Source organism: Wolffia australiana, chromosome 9 (assembly GCF_029677425.1).
Source record: "Wolffia australiana isolate 7733 chromosome 9, ASM2967742v1".
In the NCBI taxonomy this organism is placed as follows: Eukaryota; Viridiplantae; Streptophyta; class Magnoliopsida; order Alismatales; family Araceae; genus Wolffia; species Wolffia australiana.
The window spans coordinates 17,865,181-17,887,229 of NC_135843.1; the positions used below are offsets into that span (position 1 = coordinate 17,865,181).

At 36.7% G+C, this 22,049-nt stretch overlaps 1 protein-coding gene across 1 annotated transcript; it reads right to left on the reverse strand.

Annotated features, from left to right (window-relative positions):
* Positions 1-7,057: 7,057 nt before the first annotated feature.
* Positions 7,058-9,208, reverse strand: LOC144707570 (ARM repeat superfamily protein). The gene has a single exon (XM_078580751.1). The coding sequence runs from the start codon at positions 9,030-9,032 to the stop codon at positions 7,290-7,292; it is 1,743 nt and encodes a 580-aa protein (XP_078436877.1). The 5' UTR covers positions 9,033-9,208; the 3' UTR covers positions 7,058-7,289.
* Positions 9,209-22,049: the final 12,841 nt, after the last annotated feature.

Genomic DNA, 22,049 nt, shown 5'->3' on the forward strand with positions numbered 1-22,049 from the left:
GTTTAAGTGAAGAAAATAATATCCATGAAGATAAGAAAGAAAATTTGATGAAAAATTATCAACACGAGGATAGATGAGGACAAGATTCAAAGATATGAGCTAGTGATATAGATTAAAAATACACAAGTTATATGTTAATTTAACTTAAAGAAAAGAGTAAGTGAATCGCATAGACAAGATGATGATGATGATGATAGAGATTGGATGTGGAGTGGTACGATGGAGAGGATAGAGAGACGATATAAGAGATTAAAATGTGAGTGAAGATAGGATGATAAACCCTAATTACGTAAACTATGGTGTCGGGAAAGAGACAACATAAGACGAAGACAATTACCTTAGATCCTTACGTTTTGCCAGGATCACGGTGATTTACGAGTGCCGGTAAGCTCCCCCTCTTCTCCAATGCTTCTCCGCACACACCCAGGACACCAAGAACACACTTGATAGATCTCAAAACTCACTATCTTTCAATCAGACTACACAAGTAGGAAGCAAATTGAAGATCAATTTTATAATGGTCCACAACTCTATTTATAGATCAGAGGGTATGGATGGAAAGAGGAGGGGAAGAAAAAGTAGTGCTGAAAATTTCATCTCAATAAGAGTTGTAGATCAAAAGTTATGGCCGTTTGAAGTTGAAGAAATCCAAGCCCTAGAAATTTTCTCTCTCCTCATCATCGTCATCTATTTCTTGCCCGTTGAGAAGTCAAACTGCTCTGCATCCGGTGCTTTTTGTGTTCTGTGTGGCGCCTTTCATATTCCTTCCATGTGCATTAAATCCTAGGAGAAAGAAAAAGGACAAAATAAAAAACAAAGAAAAAGAAAAAGGAAAGCATTAAATCCATGTTTTCCCGAGGCTGACGTGGCGGCGTGTGAGCATACGCACGTCACCCTTTTCCCTCTCTATTTTTTTGTCTTTTTTTTTCTATTTAAAAATCTTGGATGAGATTGTGCTATGTCACCCTGTGCCCAAAAGTAAAGAACATGTGTTAGTTATTACAGCAATCATTGCTTCACGAATTGCGAAGCGATGATTGCATCGTCAATGATTGGCTGACACCACCATTAATTCAACTAATGATTGGCTGGCATCAATCATCATAGAATGATCTGATTCATCACTGTTTGACGAATTGAACGACGACACGTGGTGGCGCAAAAAAAAACTAAAAATACTTTAAAAATTCATATTAAATAAAATGAAAGCCCAAAAAATACATATAAATATATATTTCCACTTAGAAAAATCATTTCTTTCCAAATTTAATGTCTAAAAATTTCAAAAATCATTGTAAAAAAAATTCAAAAATCATTGTAATTTTTTTTCAAAAAAGCCCAAGTTATAGTCTTTCAGAATATATTGTAAAAAAAATCCAAAAAAATACAAAGAAAATTTAGAAAATTCAAGAATTCATTTTAAAAATAGATTTAATTGTTTTAAGCTTGATAACATGCGAATATGAGAAATTTAATGCAATGCAGATAAACAAGCAAATAAGATCATATAAGGTACTAAGAATGCATGTTGTCATATACTTTGAGTAAATACAATTTTAAAAACTTAATTCACCCCCATCATAGGTCATAATATCTCAGGTCATAACTAATAAAAATTGCAATGAATGTACTCAATAGGCCAGCACACACCTATACAAATGGAATTAGTATACATGTTGAAAGCAAAAACAGGTAATGTGGAACTGAAATTTATAGTGTCATGTTATTGGTATTAAATATTCAAGATTTCTAACTTTATGTTTTTCATTTTTTGCATCTTATAACTGGATCTTGTAAGAAATAAAAATATAGTAAGAGCTGGCTTCCCTTAGGTGGATTAGCAGTATGGTTAAATACTCAAAATAGCTCTAACTTCTAGACAAAATTTGAATGAATTTTGTACTGAAATTTGAAGGGAATTTCGTCATTATGTCTGCAAAGCATAGGATGTACAAAAGAAAGTGGCAAACCCTTGAATGACTTACCCTAAAAGTTTTCTGAGAATTTTTGTCAAGGTGAAAGAGGTGTTTTCAAGATCCATCAAACATTCTTTCTGTTCCATCATTAATTAAATGATGAAGTTAAAATAGAGATGGGAGTGTCACGAGGTGCAAATTTTTACACAATGCGTGTGGAAATTTCGCTGCATCAAATCCCTTGTGCGAGGTGCGGTGAGAATTTGTGCCAAACTTCACATTGCACATAATCAAAATCACACAATGAAGTGAAAATTTTCTCATTAAACTTATTTTTATTACTATTTTAATGTAAAGTTATACACCATTGTTTAAAGGAAGTTATTAAAAAATATTGTGCAATCATCAGATATCATATGGACTTTATTTTTTTGGTAAGTTATTTATATAATTCAGTTTACTTTTACTATTATTGACATTGATATCTATGTAGATAATTATTAATATTTTATAAAAACTAAAAATTGATTTTTGAATATTTTTATAACCATAAGACATTACACAGGAGTAACCTATTTTTGAATAGCTTTCTAAATGGGTGTTAAATTTATAATTACTGGCATCCAACATTATGTGCAAAATAATGAAATATTTATACATACGCAAAAGAATGTAGTACAAAAAATTATACCCGTAAACAAGAAAGAAAACAAAAAATACTATAGCGGGAGACAAATTTAGGTATCAAATAAGAAGAAAAATGCGAGAGAAGAAGAGCTGAAGAAGAAAGGAGACAAGTGAGAGAATAGGCCTGGAAAGGAGGGATACAATAAAAATAGAGATATCCACTTTTTGATCAAAATTATGAGAAACGGGGAAAATAGATGAAGGATGAAAAAAAAAAGCCACAGTTGCAAATGAGTTGAGAAAAAGAATAGAAAGAAAAGAGAGAAAGAAGAAGAATCAACGATTAAAAGAGAAGAGACGAGGGATCCATTAAAAATGAAGATATTTTGATTTGGTAAAATTCAAGAAAATAAGGAAAATATATGAACAAGGAAGAGAAAAAAATAGAGATAGAGAATAGGAGGATAGAGAACAGATGAAATAAAAATAGATATATTTGCATTTGATGACATTAAATAAAAGAAACAAAAATATAAAAAGGAAGATACAAAAAATGCTACAGTTGCGGAAGAATTTAGTAAGAGAACAAGAAAAAAAGTGTGAGAACAAGGGTAGAATAAGAAAAGAGAAGAAGGAAAGAATAAGAAAAGAGAAGAAGGAAAGAATAAGAGAAGAGATGAGGGATTAAATATAAATAAAAGTATTTGTATTTGATAAAATTAAGAAAATAAAGGGAAAATATTTCAAAAAGTAAAAAGGAAAATAAACGCAGTTGTGGACGAATTAAGTGACAGAACTAGAAGAAAAACTGGGAAAAGAACAGTAGAAGAGGAAGAGGAGTGATGGAATGAAATTAAGGATATGTGAATTTTGATGAAATTAAGAAAAAAAGGAAAAGAGATGAAGAAGGAAGAAATGATAAAACACATTATCCCACATATTTAGGAAGAGAATAACAAGAAAAAAGTGAAAGAAGAAGAGTGGAGAGGAAAAAGGGAGGGATAGAAGATCAAGAAGAACAGAATAAATAATAAATAAAGAAGAAAAATGAATGAAAACAAGATACTTGATCTGCATTCCCAATCATCATACACATTACCTATCTATCATTTACACATATCAAAGATGAAAAAATGATCCACAAATAATCATCCATTTTTTGCTTTAAACAGAACGAGTGATGAATCTCCGCCCATCTGCGGCAGTAATTGTAGTGGAATCTCTGTCCTTCATTTAGTTTAGGCTTACATCAACCCTCACAGAACTGAACATTCACACCATTTGGGCCTTTGTGCACTGTGCACTGTGGTTTCACCGAGGGGTGTGAGATGTGTGGTTACAAATTTGAAGTGGACCACACACTAGACTCTATTTGGACAGATTGCACTAATGCGCTAATATAGTTTTAAAAATGCAGATGAATTTATCTTGAAGAAGTAAATCACCTAATCATGTTCGCAGATAAGGATCCAAGGTGAGTTCTTTGCATATGCATTGTCATCACCTTCTAAAGACCCTTTCAGTTATATTATCTCATTCTCCACATCCAAAACACTCCTATCATTCATCCACTCATCCATTCTACCATTCCACCATTTCGCTAGTCATCATTGTAACATGCCCTAAGCCATAAAGAAAATGTATGTACACCCACATTTGTACATCTATTTTTATCCCCCTTCTCATTCTTCATGATTCTTACATCCTTATATATCCATTTCTTACTGTACCAATATGTGTTCACATCTCTCTGTTTTTTCTCCCTTCTCCCTATATTCTATATACTTGTTGATTATCACATAAGCGATACCAGTTTTAGATTCTCACGAGGAATGAATTTATAGATCTGAAGTTCACAATTTAGATCCCATTTTATTTCTTTCCTCGTTATAGAGTCGTTTAATTTTCTTGGAATCTCCTTCCAGCGACCATGAATTGACAAGTCGAATGACATTGATTAAGGGCTGACTATACAGTTTAATGCTTGATACATTTTTAAAATCTATTTAACTTCCCACTTAAGCATTCTCAACCAAAAGTGCATTGAACTTCAACCTTCACTTATTCCATTTTGTTAATTCAATTACCTGAAACCCAATGTAAAAAAATATACAATAAACTATTTTTAAGCCCCCCAACTCATACCTTAAGCTCCAAATAATAGAATATACCTATCAAATAGCTATCACAAAAGATCTTTCACATGTAATGAAGTAAATTGCCCAAAAAGTTTACCGAGAGTCATAAAAAATGAACGTTAAATCTATATATTCTTTAGGTATTATTAGCATTATCCTAAACTGGAAAGAGATACTCTTCTATGATTTTATATTTCACACTTGAGATGACAACTGGATGCTGCATCAATACCTTTAATAAACGCAAAGTGGGCCTGTACACAGAGAAAGCATCTCTTCCTGTCCCATGCCTCTGTCCTCTCTCTCTAGATTCATTTTTCAAAAGAAGTTTCATGACCATCACCCATTTAATTGGGGCCACCAACTGCTTACTATGGTTTGGATGACCTACGCCATTCCTTGGATTCTTCTACTGTTCATTGTGAGAAGAGGAAGGACCTGCACCAGTCGTCTTCCCAACGCTAAAAATAAGAAGAAACGGGGTCCACACTAGTGTCCAAAAACAGTCCTTTGTGGGGCTTATTTGCATTGCAAGAAGCGTGTGATAGTCTCAAGTCTGTTGTCTTGATTCTTGATTGATTTATGAAAGATAGATCCGTCGCCAACGTGAAGCCGTGGGGCGGTGCCGGCGGCTACTTGTTTTTTTTACTGGACCATGCAAGCCTTCGCCGCCGTCCACAACCCTTGTTTTTTTTTTTTGGTACTTGTTTTTTTATGTACTTGCAGACAAACGGCGTCGCCAAAATTGTGACATGCCGCACTGAGTCGCCTACACCTGCCTCTTCCGTCTTCATTCCTGGGACTTGCTTGCTCTCCTGTGCACTCTCTCTCTCTCTCTCTCTCTCTTTATCCTTTTTCTCTCTCTTCTATCAGTCTCTCTCTCCTTCCCTCTTTCTGTCTCTCTCTCCATCTATCTCCCTCTTTCTCACTCTCATTCTTTTTGTCTCTCTCTCTCTCTCTCTATCTTTCCTCCATCTCTCTCTCCCTCTTTCTCTTTCTCCTCCATCTGTATCTATCTCTCTCTCTCTCCTCAACTTGCCTATATCTAGCTCTTCCTCTCTCTCGCTCATTATTTCTTTCTCTCTCTCCTTCTTGTTTCTCTCTCTCTCTTCTTCTCTTTCCTTCATTTCTCCACCCTTCTATCTATCTGTTTATTTATCTATCTCTTACTATCTAAGTAATATTATCTCTCTTGTTTTCTGTCAGCTGCAAATTACCCTACCTTCCCATCTCTGACAACGGGCAGATCTCCAATTCTTTTTTCATCTCTATTTGAATTGTTTTGCTATAAATTACCGGTATGAGAGCTTACAAAGTTACGCATACCAATTAAAAAAGATTCGAATTACTCTACCTTCCCATCTCTGACAACGGGCAGATCTCCAATTCGTTTTCATCTCTATTTGAATTATTTTGCTATAAATTACCGGTATGAGAGCTTACAAAGTTACGCATACGAATTAAAAATGATTCGAATCAGAGAGCGTGACAGAAGGAGAGAGAGAGAGGAGGAAGAGCGAGAGAAGAAGAGAGCGGAGAGAAGGGCAGGAGGGAGAGCGAGAGAAAGCGATAGAGGGAGAAAGAGAAAGAAATGAGAGAGAGGGGAGGAGGGAGAGCGAGAAAAGGAGATAGAGAGAGAAAGACAAAGAGAGAGAGAGAGAGAAAGAGATGGAGAGAGAGGGGAGGAGGGAGAGCGAGAAAAGGAGATAGAGAGAGAGAGAGAGAGAGAGAGAGAAAAAAGAAGGAGAGAGAGAGAGAAAAAGAAGGAGAGAGAGAGAGAAAGAGAAGGAGAGAGAGGGGAGGAGGGAGAGCGAGAAAAGGAGATAGAGAGAGAAAAAGAAGGAGAGAGAGAGAGAAAGAGAAGGAGAGAGAGGGGAGGATGGAGAGCGAGAAAAGGAGACAGAGAGAGAATGAGAGGGAGAGAGAGAAGGAGAAGGAGCGAGAGGAGAGGAGGGAGAGTGAGAAAAGGAGATAGAGAGAGAGAGAGAAAGAGAAGGAGAGAGAGGAGAGGAGGGAGAGCGACTGAGCGAGAAAAGGAGATAGAGCGAGAGAAAGAGGAGGGAGAGAGAGAAAGAGGAGAGAAGGAGAGAGACGGAAAGAGAGGAGAGAAGGAGAGAGAAGAGAGAAGGAGAGAAGGAGAGAGAGAATTCATTAAGGCGGCTGGGTACCGCAGTATGGGTGGGAGCATTGAGTTATTGGTTGCTCTTCCAGATTCCGCTTGAGCCAGAGAGCTCTGCGGAAAGGACCACGCTGCAGTGGTCACCACTCACCAATCACCCTTCACCTAATGCTCAAACGCCCTCCTATGAATACTTTCTATCCCTACCAATCTATCTCCTTCCCCCTCACGAGATTTAATGACAGAACGATAGTTGAGGCCGAGAAGAAGCCGCTCCACTGTCAATCAATTCCTTGACGTGAACAGATGACAAAAGAAACGGAACGGAACCCACCGATCCACCTCATTATTGTATTTTACAGTCATCCATCCAACCGTTCAAACTCAGGACGGTCTGTTCTCTGTCCATGTAAATAATCTTACTCTTTGGTAGGGTCCGTCATCCGTCCAGAACCCCACTTTTAGAGTAAGGAAGAGGAGGCAAACGTTTCAGAAGCTCCAAACATCAGCCAGCCGGCTCCACAACCTACCTGAAGACGCCCTCCTTAGAATTCTCTTCGCATCTCCCATCTCCATCTCTGCAAGCTTCTCAAGCCGTTGGATCTGCCCAGACTGTGCAATTCTCTTCCTCCCAACGCTACTCCATGAAACAGCAAGAAGCGCGGCCAGAACAGCCTTCTTCACTGCACTCTTCTCGTCCGGCCCGAGAAGAGAGAATAGCTCCCCCACCCCGTCTTCTTCCTCCTCTAAAAACCGTCTCTGGTTCCTCTTCAAACCCATAATTCTCGCTAGGGCCGCAGCCGCCAGCGCACGGCCTTCTACGGACTTACTCCGGAGAAGTCTCATCAACTCACTCATGAAACCTGTTCGTCCCATCTCGCGGCTGGCCTCCTCGGAAATCGCAGCCAAGCGAGCCGTGGCGGCCACGGCGGGTTCCAAAACAAGCATCTCGCTTTGTCTAAGCAAGAGGAGAAGACTGTGAAGAAAACCGGCCCTCAGAAGACTCCCCGGAGAGAGGCAGAGAGCCTCAATTGTTCCAAGTGCCGCTGAAACTGACTTTGTGGACGTTGATCCAAGTAACTGAACTAGAAACTCTACCACGCCATGTTCCTCCGCAATCTTCTTCCTCGCGGCTAAGTCCTGAGAGGCCATCGCTTGAAGCAGCTCCAAGCCGAGAACCAGAGTTGGCTCTTCTTCTGATCTCGCTAGCTTGAGGAAGATGCCGACAGCTCCTTGCTCGACCATGAACCTTCGAATTTCCTTCACGGGGAGAAGATTTTTCAGAACGCCGCCGGCCGCGGCAGTCGTTAAAATCTCGCCGCCGGAGTCTTCTTCAGCGCAGATTCTGAGAACCGCGGTAACGCCGCCGTGGGCAGAGAACGCCCACGCGTTATCAGAATTCTCCGTTAACTTCTTCAGGCCAGTACAAGCCGGCCGCTTACCCAACAAGCTGCCTCTCTCTAGAACGTTGATAAGAGCGTTTACAGCGCCGGATAGAACGAGGAGAGGCCGGTAGACGGGGTGGCTCGCCACCAAAGAGACCGCTTCTGCGGCTAAGTGTTGGACCTCCTCCTCCTCCGAAGAGAGCAGTAGAATTAGTGTTCCGGCGACCTCCGGCAAATCAACGGCGGCGATTCTCGCGTACTTGTCGTCCTCGGCGAGTACTTCGTTGAGAGAGGAGAGCGCCCGAGTGGCCAGCTCTTGGTCAGATAGCTTCATTCTCTGGTGGAGGTCTTTCACGTAGAGAGCCATGTCGTCTTTCTTCGCTCCCGAGGGAGGCTTGGAGAGGACGATGGCGCTGTGGGCGTTCGCCTCGCGGCCGAGAAGCTCGGTTAGGGTTTTTCTTTGCAGGTCGAATTTGGAGAGGAGGAGGTCGAGGTTGCTCTTCATGAGGAGTTTGCCGCCGTCGAAGGCTTCGCAGGCGTTGGCTAGGGTTTCGGCCTCGTCAACTGAAATAGTCATCGAAGATAGAAGCTCGCGGAAGGCCGGATTATCTAGAGAGAGAGATGAAGTGGAGAAGTCGGCGACGAGATCGGTGAGAAGAGTTCTGATGGACTGCCATTTGCCGGCGAAGGGCTTGATGGAGGAGGAGAGAGAGATGAGGGAGTCGAGGCGGTAAACGAGTTGGCTGATTTCTTCTCCGCCTATCATCCCCGTCGCCGAGGAGGGACTGAAACTCAGCCAGTGGGTGAATTTATGGGCATCTAATTGTCTCTCCCTGCGTCCCCACATCTCATGGTACGTATCTCTCTCTCTTGATTGGGTCTATCTCTCTCTCTAGATTCGATGATGTGGCAATGGATGGAATTCTTGGAAGCTAGGAGGGAAGGTAGTTATTGAAGGGGCGGATTTGAAGGTCTGTGAGGACAGAGAACTGGAGACGGAGAGAGAAAGATACCGAATGATCTGTATATCGTCTAAACTTTTAGAGAGAGAGAGAGAGATGCGAAGAGAGAAAGAGAGACCAAGCAAGGATGGCGTCCTCGTTTGCTCTCTCTGTTTCTCTCTGTTCCTGCCTCGCTTCAGGCCAGGTGATTTTCGCACCAACAGCATATTGTTATGTGACTGGTAGATGCGTTGCGATCTCTCCTGTCCACACGAGGAAGAAGAGAGCATGGGACGAAGACAGGGAGAGGTAGATAGATAAATATATATATATATATAAGGAGAGAGAGAGAGGGAGAGATAGAGAGAGAGAGAGAGAGAACGAGAGGGAAAGATAGAGAGAAAGAGAGACAAAGAGAGAGCGAGACAGAGAGAGAAAGAGAGAGAGAGAGCGGAAGAGAGAGAGAGAACGAGAGGTCAAGATAGAGAGAAAGAGAGACTAAGAGAGAGCGGGAGAGAGAGAGAACGAGAGGGCAAGATAGAGAGAAAGAGAGACTAAGAGAGAGCGAGACAGAGAGAGAAAGAGAGAGAGAGAGCGAGCGAGAGAGAGAAAGACAGTGAAAGTAAGACGGGAGAGAGAGAGCGATAGCGAGAGAGAGAGAGAGAGAGAGAGAGAGAAAGAGAGAGAGAGAGTGAGTGAGTGAGAGCAAGAGAGACTGAGAGAGAGAGAGAGAGAGAGAGAGAGAGAGTGAGTGAGAGCAAGAGAGACTGAGAGAGAGAGAGAGAGAGAAAGAGAGAGAGAGAGTGAGTGAGAGCAAGAGAGACTGAGAGAGAGAGAGAGAGAACGAGAAAGAGAGAGAGAGAGAGTGCTACAGAGCGAGAAAGAGAGAAAGAGATAGAGAGCGAGAGAGAGAGAGAGATAGAGGCCAGGAGACACTAAGAGAGGCGCTAAGGTGACGTCGAAGGGATGAACTCCGAAGATTGGGAGAAGTCCTCGCCATCGTAGCCGTCATCTTCTGAGCGAGGCTCGGTGGAACTAACGGATCTTTGTCTCTCTGAAATTATTTTCCAACAAGGGTCGCGCTCGAAAAACAGAATCGAGTGAAAGGTGGAGTCATCACTGGCCGTTCGTCAAATCCTAAGGACGATACGAAAATGACCGGCGAACTACATAGATGGTAATCACATCTCTAGGGCATAAACCAGCTTCGCAGGATGATATATCTCTCTCCTTCTCTGTATATATGTATTTACATATGTAACATGCATCTATATTTATATATATGTATCAATTTGTATTCATATTTATATGCATAAAAATTATGCATCTATATTTCTGATATATTTCTCTATCTAGATATATTAATTTATATGTATATTTATATTCAAATAAATTATATGCATCTGATCTCGCTCTGTCTCTGTATAGCAAACTCTGTCCTCTTGAATAAAAATTATTGATTTTTATAGAAAGGGAAATTAGCCAGTTCTACCACAAAGGGTAATGATTGTGATTCGAAGGGCCATTCAATGTTTCAAGACCTAGAAAAGGAGAATCAATCAATGCTAAAAGAGAATGATGACTTCAGTAATCAAGGGCAGGATGTTGGGGATTCTCACCAGAAAACAATGATTAGAACAAAGAATTGAGGGAGAATAATGGAAAGTAAGTAGAAAGACTGAAACTATTATGATGACTGGATACTATAAATCACCCTTTAGTGGGAAGGTATACCATTAGCTGAAGAAAAAAAGGAGAATCAATCAATACGAAAAATGAGATAAATACTTTAAAATTGAAGAGATCGACTGATAGCAAACCATTATCTTCAATATCAATTTAATGGAGAGAAGAAACACGCGTGCGAAAGAAACATGTGGTTGAACCACAAAAGTAGGCATTTTCACATTATAATGGGTAAGTATTAGGATTATCCCATCGAGATGCCAGTATCAGATGCCGATATTAGTGCAGATACTTAACCAGGTATCAAAAGGGGGAACCTGATATTGGCCTTTACTGATATGTGGATATTGGGCTACAACATTGATATCTATCCTGATATTGGCATTTACCTTTGTTGTAGGCGTTGGATGTTTATATTGAATTTCAGACACAAATATCAATTTATTTGAAACAGTTCTCTTTACGAGTAGAAATGATAGTTTAAATACACTAAAGTATAGGAAATGATAAAATTGGGAAATGACATAAAAATGAACAGTATAATCATATAAATATCATGAACATAATAATATTTTATTTACAAATAATATGTTGATTTAATGAGTGTTGTTATGATTAGTATAATGGGACATGATAATTGCATAAATTACGGTAATTAACTACAATACCATTCTGTATATGTATAAAATAAATAATTATTACGCTAGTTAATTAAGACAGAATAATGTTGAATAGTTATCTAATTAGGTCATTCAACCAGCTAAATCTATCACAGTGACAACAATCGTGTGACAGTACAAATTGTAATTTTTTATTATTATAATGTTTTTTATGCTTAATGTCTGGAAAATGCAAAATAGCCCCTTGAAAAAGGCGAGAATTCCCATGGTCAGAATCAATAGCTGAATATAAAGCATGACCCATACACAATCGTCTATATGACTAGTTTTCAGAGTTCACATTGCGATAGAGACACAACTTTTATTACAATACTGATGTCACACAGAAGATATGTGCAACATCTTTAAACTTTTTCCATAAAGGAAAAACCTCATTTAAGAAAGAACACTATGATATCAGGACATCAAAAACTTATATTCAGATACCAATATGAGAGATTGATATATCTGATATTGATAATATTGGATGGATACTTGAGGCTAATTTTGAACTATCTGCATAGAATATCAATACATGATCTTACTTACACAATAAGTATTGCTGATCTGTGGTAATAAGGGTTGAGGACATGCAATGGGTGTGATTTGAAGAAAGAGCACACTAATTAATAACTATGGGTCCCTTAATGGTAGTATAACTAAACATCAATCAAAATGATTCATGTCATGAGACACCAAGGACATCTTGTGGATGGATGGCTATTTTTTACAAAGACATAGGAGTCTCTAATCATATGATCCAAATATGTCTTAGCTCGTTAATCGCAAGAAGTACACGAAGGTAATAGAATTATCAAGGAGGGACATTCTACCCTTAATGTAAGAGGATATTGAATTGATGAAGAAGATTCATTAATTTCCCAGCCGGTATAGTGAGGATATTGGATAAGGTGTTCTCCAATAGGGAACGCCACGTAGGGGACGTGACGCCCCGGACGTGACAGGACGGATGACAATCCAAGACGAATGGTGACGTGATGAAAGTTTCGTCACGTCACCCTCCCGTCACACGTCCTAGGATTTCAGAAAATTCATCATGTTCGCGTCACCGTCATGGTTTGCGGCATCCTCATCACGTCCCTGTCACCAAACGGCGTCACCATCATGTGTGACGAAAAAAACAACCATGCGGAGGAGATAGAATTGGAGGGGCATATTTCCAATTATCTTTGGACGGCATCCTTTTGCGCGTGTGAATTAATGCAGGGGCTTTTCTACAAAATGCCAAGAAATTGGGTTAGCAACACCACGTGGAGAAATCTAGGCCATCGAAAAGCTTAAATTTAACGATTTTAAAGATTTTTTGGTTATTTTTAAAAAATCATCACGGCCGTCATCAGTGACGCCCATCCCGTCACGTCACTCTTCTGAGGCCCTCTGTCACCGTCACGTCACTATCACGCCTAGTTTGTCATCTGTCACCATCACCGTCACAGGCCCCTAATTTCGTCACTATCACATCATCCATCACATTGCCGTCACCGTGACGTGTGATGTGACAGAGGACGGCTGTCGTTCCCTATTCTCCAATGATCCCCATTACACTTGAATACTAACTAAATGACAAGGTTCAGTTTTAACAAAGAACCATACCCTAGCTTATTTGTGATTCTTGTGTGGATGAAGGATAATATATGTGGTAATATATGACGAAAATGTTTCAGTGGGAGAGTCAAATTACTACTTTGTATCTGATAACACCCTAAATTCAATATTTATTTCAAGAAATCAGCACAGTTTTATGCATTTAAAGAGTCTAAAATACGGTTTCTATCATATTTTACATGTTAATTAATTTTTCCTAGTGAATTCTGCTTTTTCCCTATTTTATGTAATTATTTTATGAATTTTATGGAATTTATTTAAGCATAGAATACTTTTATTTTACCAAAAATGGCAGGTTTAAAAATTAATTTTAATGTTAATTAATGGCAAAATGAATTACTGATTTTTATAGAATTTTCTAGTATTTTATTGGAATTTTTGGGAATTTATTAGAGGAAGAAATGAATTTTTAAATGAAAAGTATATTTATAAGGAAATTATCAGTTTTAATGTAATATTTAAACTTGGAGGGGTTTTCTTAATTTTTTGCTGCAATTTTACCCTTAATAACAGCTCTCGGTTGTGTGTGCAGGTGTAAAGATACAATTAAATTAGTTTCAGGGTTTTATTGCAATTAATCAGGATTTTTAATGGTCTTCAGGATAAATGGAGGAGAGAGAAAGCAAAAAGGACATATACATAAATATTTTTGACCGGCATCGATTTGCGCTTGCGTATTTAATTAGGGACCTTTTTGCAAAATTCTAGGACAGTCTCTCTACGGGAGGTAGGTTCAGCTCCCATGCTATGCATACAAAGCGCACGCATGGGAGGTGATGTGGCACTCTATGATTGGCCATAACTTATAAGGTGCACAGGGACTACGTGGCACTACGAGAATGAACCCGATTTATAAAGTTCAAATGCGTATGCCAATCAGGGGACGACGCAACATTGAGTGTAGAAAATTAATCAAATTAAATAAATGAAAATTGATCCAATAGTTTAGATTGGTCGATTTTCATTTATTAATAAACTTTTGATCCTGAAGTCCGATTAAGATGATTTTTTTATGTATTTGCTCGTCTTGACCTTTTCTTTCCATCTTTTGATTATTCAGATAAAGCCTACATTGATGGATAAAATTAATTACTGACTATGGGTAAAATGGTGATTTTTACCATTTAACCAAAGTATGAGAGCGTAATTTTGAGAGGAGGGAGTCATTCTGGAGGTGGCTCTATCACAGTTGCAAGATAGAGAGTAGCTTCATCATAGATAAATTTTCTATTTATTTAATTTAATTAATTTTCTATACTCAATGTCGCGTCGTCCCCTGATTGGCAGACGCATTTGAACTTTATAAATCGGGTTCATTCTCGTAGTGCCACGTAGTCCCTGTGCACCTTATAAGTTATGGCCAATCATAGAGTGCCACATCACCTCCCGTGCGTGTGCTTTGTATGCATAGCATGGGAGCTGAACCTACCTCCTGCAGAGAGACTCTATTAGGTGCTAATAGAGTTGACTCTATTAGGTGCTTTCTATTTCATTATATTTGATTTTTAGCGTGATTTGGATTATGTGTTAGTAAATTTTGTGATTGTTCTTGATCTTGGTCTGCATTTCTAAATCGCTTGGCTTGAGCGGAATGTACATGCCCATACTAGGATTGATAGGATAAATTGTGAAATTGATCTTGCTATTCCATTTGAACACTAGGAAAAAAATTATAAAAAAGATTAATTTCTAGGAGATATTAGATTTCCTTTATGATCTAATAGTTAGTACATTTTGAATTGCAAAATCCCCAAAACCAACTAAAACCAAATCAAATTTCCTTCTTAATCCCTCAATTTGACTCCTTTGATCCTTTTAATTTGATCAAAGAATTCAATTTAGAGCTCCCTATTTCATCTATTGTTCTCATCTCTTCTACCCTCCTTTCTAAATTCTTCATCTAATTAGGGTGATTTGATCTTCATTGAAGATAAAATTAACTCTAATTAGGGTCCAATTATTCAAGCAGATAACTAATTGAATTCCTTACTAGCTTCCCTTGGATGATACCTCTACTTATCATTATACATCTTAAGTTAAGGTTTTATAAATTTTATTGTATAAGCTAAAATTAACAACGACAACGGATTATAAAATTGCATAATTTACCCCTATTTTTGGCTTATCAGTATCATCTAGAGCACAAGGTGTAGCTTCACACCCCACGTGCTAGAAACTTAACCTATCGATTGTGTTAAATAGATTGTTGATTAATTAATCTATATGTTGATATATTTAATTTGTAAGGTTAGTAAATAAATTTTATTGGGCCATAAAATTTATTAAATGGAATGATACATGGGATTAGAGGGCCACATACATGACACTAATGGACATTTCTTGATATACGATAAGTTTTACTGGCTTTTATGGAAAGTGCCTTAAGTAAAAATAAGGGGCACCCATTTTAGTTTCCCATTACAGCAAGAGTTGAGTGCCCCCCTTTCTTCTCTCTCTTCTATTCTACTCACTGTAGTAGCGTGAGTTGATGGATAAGAGATCAACAAGATATTCAAGAACAGTAGGGATAGTAGAATAGGAGATCCAACAACACATTGATTCCATGAATAAATCCAAAGGCTGGGCACGCGAATGTCTTGAAGGGATTCTCCCACGAAGCAAGTGAAGGGGGGAACAAGTTCCAACCAAGTTAATTTGATTGTCCATTGATTTTATAGATCAATCTTGAATTTATTTCCATCTTTTGTTGCATGAAAATAATTTTCACGTATAGAACTAAAGCCTAAAACACAATACTTTTGACAAATGGACATTAGTTGATTTTCCCACTCGCCATCATCCACACCCCTTTGGATACTTCTTGATATCTGATATTGGCAAAATCATCGATATGTGTTTAATATATCATAGAGTTATGTTACAGTGTCTTCATTTTGGAGATTTTGGATATAAAATTGTCAGATAGTGGATATTGGTATGGGTACTGAAAGATGAATTCTAATTACCACACATGAAACCAAACTATCCCTGACCAATGTAGAAATGTAAGATTAGTGAGAAAGGAGGGAGGTTATTTGATTGGGATATTGGCATGATATAGAGCTGTATATGTGTGCTGACACTAGGATATTAAACTAGACATTTTGCTATGGTTTATAAAACTTGCTATTTTTTATGAAGAACTAGAATTTCTGTATTCATGAAGCCCCAAATACTCTAGATGAGTAGATTGGGTGACTACGTTAAAATAACTTATTTTAAAGATCACGTTTGAGAAAGATTGAAATAGTAATATAATAATAAATTTTCAAGGTAAACAATTACAAATGGTGTGTCCAACTAACTAGAGAAATTCACAAATAGGAGAGGGTCCACTTTGGTGTCATTAAACAAGTCAACCAAGCACAGGCTGACCCGTGTGGGTTAGTTATATGGATGAACACCTAAAAATATGGATAGAAAATAAAGGATTGTCCCAGTCATTTCAACATGAATGGGAATATAGTTTCTGTTTATTCATCAGTTTTTAAATTACTGTGGTGTATTTTTTAAAAACAGGAACATGAGTGCTAACAAGTGGAACATACATTCTAGTATAAGGTTTAAGGATGAATCAGACAAAAAACAAAGAAGAAAAGATAATGACAGAAACAAAGTCTAAAAAATAAGTATAATATGAATTAGAGAATCCAGGTGAAAATATATTGATCTACCATATGGCTTTTCAATCAAAGATAAAAAAAATGTTGACTCTATGATGTCTCAATTATTTATGTTAAAATTTCTGAATTTGTGTTGTACAATGAATTATTTCTAACATTAAAATACTGATTTGGGAGCGATAAAATCAGTTCAAATTCTTGAAAATTTGACTTGTCCTACTTTACACAATCAGAATTTCATTCAGTGCTCCTTGTAATATCAATATAAAAATAAAGGTGTTTATACATTTGCATTAAAAGTTAATTATTTCAATTGTGGCATAAATATAATAGAAACCATTTCTTGTTCTATTTTATTCCTATCAAAAGAGACATAATTAAATAAGTTTTGGGTGAGTCAAAAATTCGATATAGAGAATCACTTCATCCCTTGATATCTTATATACTACCTAAATAATTATATGAAAAACTTGAATGATATGTGAATTTCAATATTTAAGGTAAGAAAATTAACAACAATATATTACATAAATATATGCTAGATTTTGAGAACATATTTTACCTTTTCAGTTTTTTGGATGTCGTCTACGAGATTTACCAATGTGTTACCCACTGTCTCTTGGCATGGCAACCAGACATTCATCAAAGTTCTAGGCATTCAAGATACTCCACTGATCATTGATCCAATGGAGATTTATCTCTAACAGATGGTTTTGTTTCCCAGTTATCAAATCATCAACCATAAGTGATATTCGGTGAAATTTGATTTTAAATACTGTGTTCCATATCTTATTTTTACAAGGAAGCTCTCATGTTTTGGGGCAAGTATGTCACTATTTGTTTTCAATGCTCATTCGGTTGCAATATTGAATGCTCAGGCTCTCCGATGACGAAGAAATTCTATATTTCATGATACAGCCATCAATTTAAAGCTCTAGTAACTTTCATAGTTTAAGATATTTCTGTGATGGAATAAATAAGAATGTCTGAAATTTTATTATGCACCAATGAATAACATTTTTAGATGTCTCCATGAATTTGACGGACACTGCTATTTCTTCTATGATAATACGACTTATCTCAAGCATTTGCTGATGTGAAAACCTCACACATAAAAGGTCTCCTATTTAAGTGAAAAATTAAGCCATTTTTGTTTCTCTGCCACCATTATTAGGAATCTTATTTGGTGGTGTCCGCTACACCTCATTATCATCAACTACCTTATTTCAACCATTGACCCTAATCAAATGAAGAGGCAAACACTTCAACTGACCTCCATAAACATGGGGTTAATATCCGAGGTTAATGAATAAACATAACGTAAGATAAAGAATACAAAAAATAAGTTAAAAATAATAATCATATTATGGGACATTATTGTGAACTAATGATTTAGGATGGAAAGAAAAATGACTCATAGAAAAATACATGAAAAAAATTTAAACTATGTTTTTGTTCCACATTTTATGTCAATATTAAATTAAATTTAGATAAATTATGGAGCATCTCATTAGGCAAAAAATAAATCACATAAAATAAAATGAGGAATGAAGAACATATATGAAAAATTAAGATTTTAATTCATGAACATTTACACATGATACTCAGAAAACATAGAAATATTGAAACATATAACACATTAATGAAAATTATAATATAAATAAATAAACATCTATGTAGGCTATTAACTGAACATATAAATAAAATGAGGAATATAAAAATATCAGAAAATTAAATTTTAAATGATGGAACAGATCCACATGATATTAACATAAAAGTGGAATAGAAAACATAAATCAAACGCCAGAGTAAATATAGTAACATATATATAAACTTTTAACTAAAAAATAAATAAGTGAAAAAATAAAACAAAATATAAAAATAAAAGCCAAATTATTACACTGATATACAAGCAAAAGAGTAAACTCACAATGAGACGACCAGTAGAAAACACAAGCTGAATTAAAAATTAAATTAATAATCAGGTTGACAACACAAATAGAATGGGGAATCACAAATCAGAATGAAAAGTAAGATTGAACAATGTATCAGCTCTTTTGACTAATTACTAAACAGATAAATGAAATGAGAACTTGGAAAAAATAAATGAAAAGTAAGAGGTATATTAAATAAAATATCCACACACCCATAAATAAATGCATAAATTAAATCAGGAATATAAAACCTGAAAGATTGTAAGTGAGATCTAACATCACTTATTTGGAATCTATGTAAAACTAAGGAACATATCCACAAGCTATTAAGCAAAGCCAGAATTAAAATGAAGAATATAAGCATACATTAAATAAATAATTAAATTATGAGACTGATGGTTGGGTTGGAGGAATGTAACCCACAAGTAAAAACTAAGAAGTGAACTAATGAACATATCCATGACCTATAAAATAAGGATAATAAAACCTACTATGAAAATTCATAGTTAAATTAAGGAAAATACCCGCATGTAAACTTGTAAACATAGAAATTAAATAATGAAATACTGATCAAAATAAATCAAATCTTTAGGGTATATGTAACGAAATAATAAAATATAACATTTTGAATAAAAAACTGAGCATAATTAAAACTGAATTAAAAATAAAATTTGACACCCATAGGACTACCTTTCACAAAAAAATTAAATGAATTTAGCTAAATAAATGAAAGAACATAGATGCAGAATGAAAAAGTGTAAAAATGAATAGTTTAATTTTTTATAGATGTGGTATGGAGAGAGTTGTGAGATTGGACAGATATTGCATAGAGAGGGGGGGCACTAGAAAGTGGATGCATGATGCGACAAAAAGAAATGTTATGTGAGAGAAACATGATGGCAGAAGGATGAAGAGGGAAAGAAATAGAACAACAAGGGAGAATGGCAAAGATTTAATTGATCTCAGACCCATGGGTGCAGATCAACTGCGAAGATTTTCAGAGTCAACGCCAAAACTATTTACATGAATGGATGTACTTGACCTCAGACTCATGGGGGCAGTTGAGATTGAAAAACTGCGATATGGTGAAACGACCACTAAGAAACATATATAGTGATATGGTACGATAGCAAGCATGTGTGAGAAATCGAGTACTTAGAACAGGAATTTAGCTGCCTTGACTATAATTTAGGTAGTTGGTGAGAGATGATATGGGTCCAAAGGTATGTAGGAAAGACATACAATAGGAGCTTCCTTAACCTAGATAAACACATAAGCCACATTACTTTCCTGTACCTCCTTCCCTAGTAAGAAAAATATAGGTTCTATTAACTAAAAATTAACATAATTGGATAAACATTTATACTACTTAATTTAACCATGCTTCTTAATTAATCACAAGCAGGGTTAGTAAAATAGAGTATAATTCCAGTGACTTGATAATAGTATAGACTTAGGATGAAATTGATTACACATGCAAGAATAACCATTAAATATCATTAAATAGATAATAAATCCATAATTTGATGCACAAATGAAGTACATGAGCTATCAGTTTGATAGGCCATCGGCTTTCATCTATAAATATGCTGGATTAACTCAACGCATACTAAATAAATTGACATTCTATGAAAGACTTAGACAACTTGACTCAACATGGAATAAGTCAACCTAGGTTCCTATAAGTACTGAGTTCAATCAAATCACCTTAAATTAAATGAATCCCGATTCTAAGAAATATTTGCCAACTTGACACAACTAGGACTGACTCAACCAATTCTAAGATCAAGGGGCTACATAGTGTCGGGTTCTACAGGCCTTGATCTGGATGAAGACAAGGATTCATGTGCATGGATCGGCTTCATTAAAATCATTAAAATGAGGAACTTGTGCATGGATTGCATCCGTGATTTCTTAGATCCTAGAGCAAGACGAGTCGAGCTGCTCACGTGTGCAATCGCTAGATGTATTCATGTGATCCTTGGCACGTCGAATCTCATCCTTCTCATTGATGAGCCCCGTTCAATCTGTGTCGTCATCTTTCCATCGTCCTGATCACATAGGGAATGGAAGAGTCATGGAGAGAAGAGAGAAGAAGGTAAAGGCCTCCGAACAATTCTTGCATGGATGAATTTCGTGAATGTATAGTCCCTCATCCTAAGAATAATCCCTCATCCCTCAAACCTGTTCATCATCAGTTACTGTGTACGTATAGTCCCTCATCCTAAGAATATGCTCCTAGGATGTCTTAGGGTATGAGAAACTATCAAAGCCTAATCGATCATCAGAGTTAGTACTGATGCGTTCAGAAATAAGACTATTTCACAACCTTCTCCTGATATTTCACTACCTTGGCCAAGGACTTCATTGCATTGTCTTCCTTGGCCACTCAATCATCTTTGCAAACTTCATATGCACCCTACCTAAGACTATTTAGAATCCCATGATTAAAGATACGCCGGTCATAATCAAATGACAACTGTCCGTTCACAAGACATCTTTGGTGTCTTAGGTCTAAGGACCACTTACATGACCATGAAGTGAATCAACCTGATTAACAGTTCCATATAATACCATTCAAGGATTTGTACGGATCAATTAATGAAGAACTCTTTCCACCCACTATCTATCCTTAGTGTCTCCACACTAATGGCTACGGGAACGACCATACTTATCATATGAGTGAGGCTAGATAGTGTTATTCTATCCGGATACTTCAATGTTCTTCTGGCGTATCGTTTTAATAGGAATATTTAGACCACATGTTTAAAGACTAGTGATCTCCGTGTTACGATCCATCATAATTCACTAAGTCCAATCATGTATTCATGGACTTCATTATAAGCATTACACGTGCATTATAATGAATATGTACTATTAATGAAGATGGAATGAGATATGGAATGTGTGATTGGCCTGCCGGCCACATATATTTCCATCACATAGCCAATAATTATCAGCCCAGATTGTGCTTAGATGCTAAAAATATGTCAATATGTGCTTCATGTATATGGTAAGCCTTCATACTTTAACTCTAAATAATTCAGACTTAAGGAAAACTACATGTCCTCCCATAGAATATTATTGTTGTAGTTATAAAGCTGATACATAGAAAATGTAGGTGAATGCAAGGTTACACAAAATGAAAAAAAAATTCATCACATTTACTTCTGGAACTATGGATCTTGGAAATCCTAGAGAATCATATAACTTCTCAATTCTGGAATAGTTTGGCATCTTCTTGAGAGAAACAAACTAAGCCAGTGATTAATCATTTAATAAACATAAATCTGGAACCGAGATTTGAGTAAAAAAACATTATTTTAGATGTTTGATTTCCAAATTTCTGATTTGGTTGTTTTTCCATTCATTGCTATCCGGCATCCGAATAACAT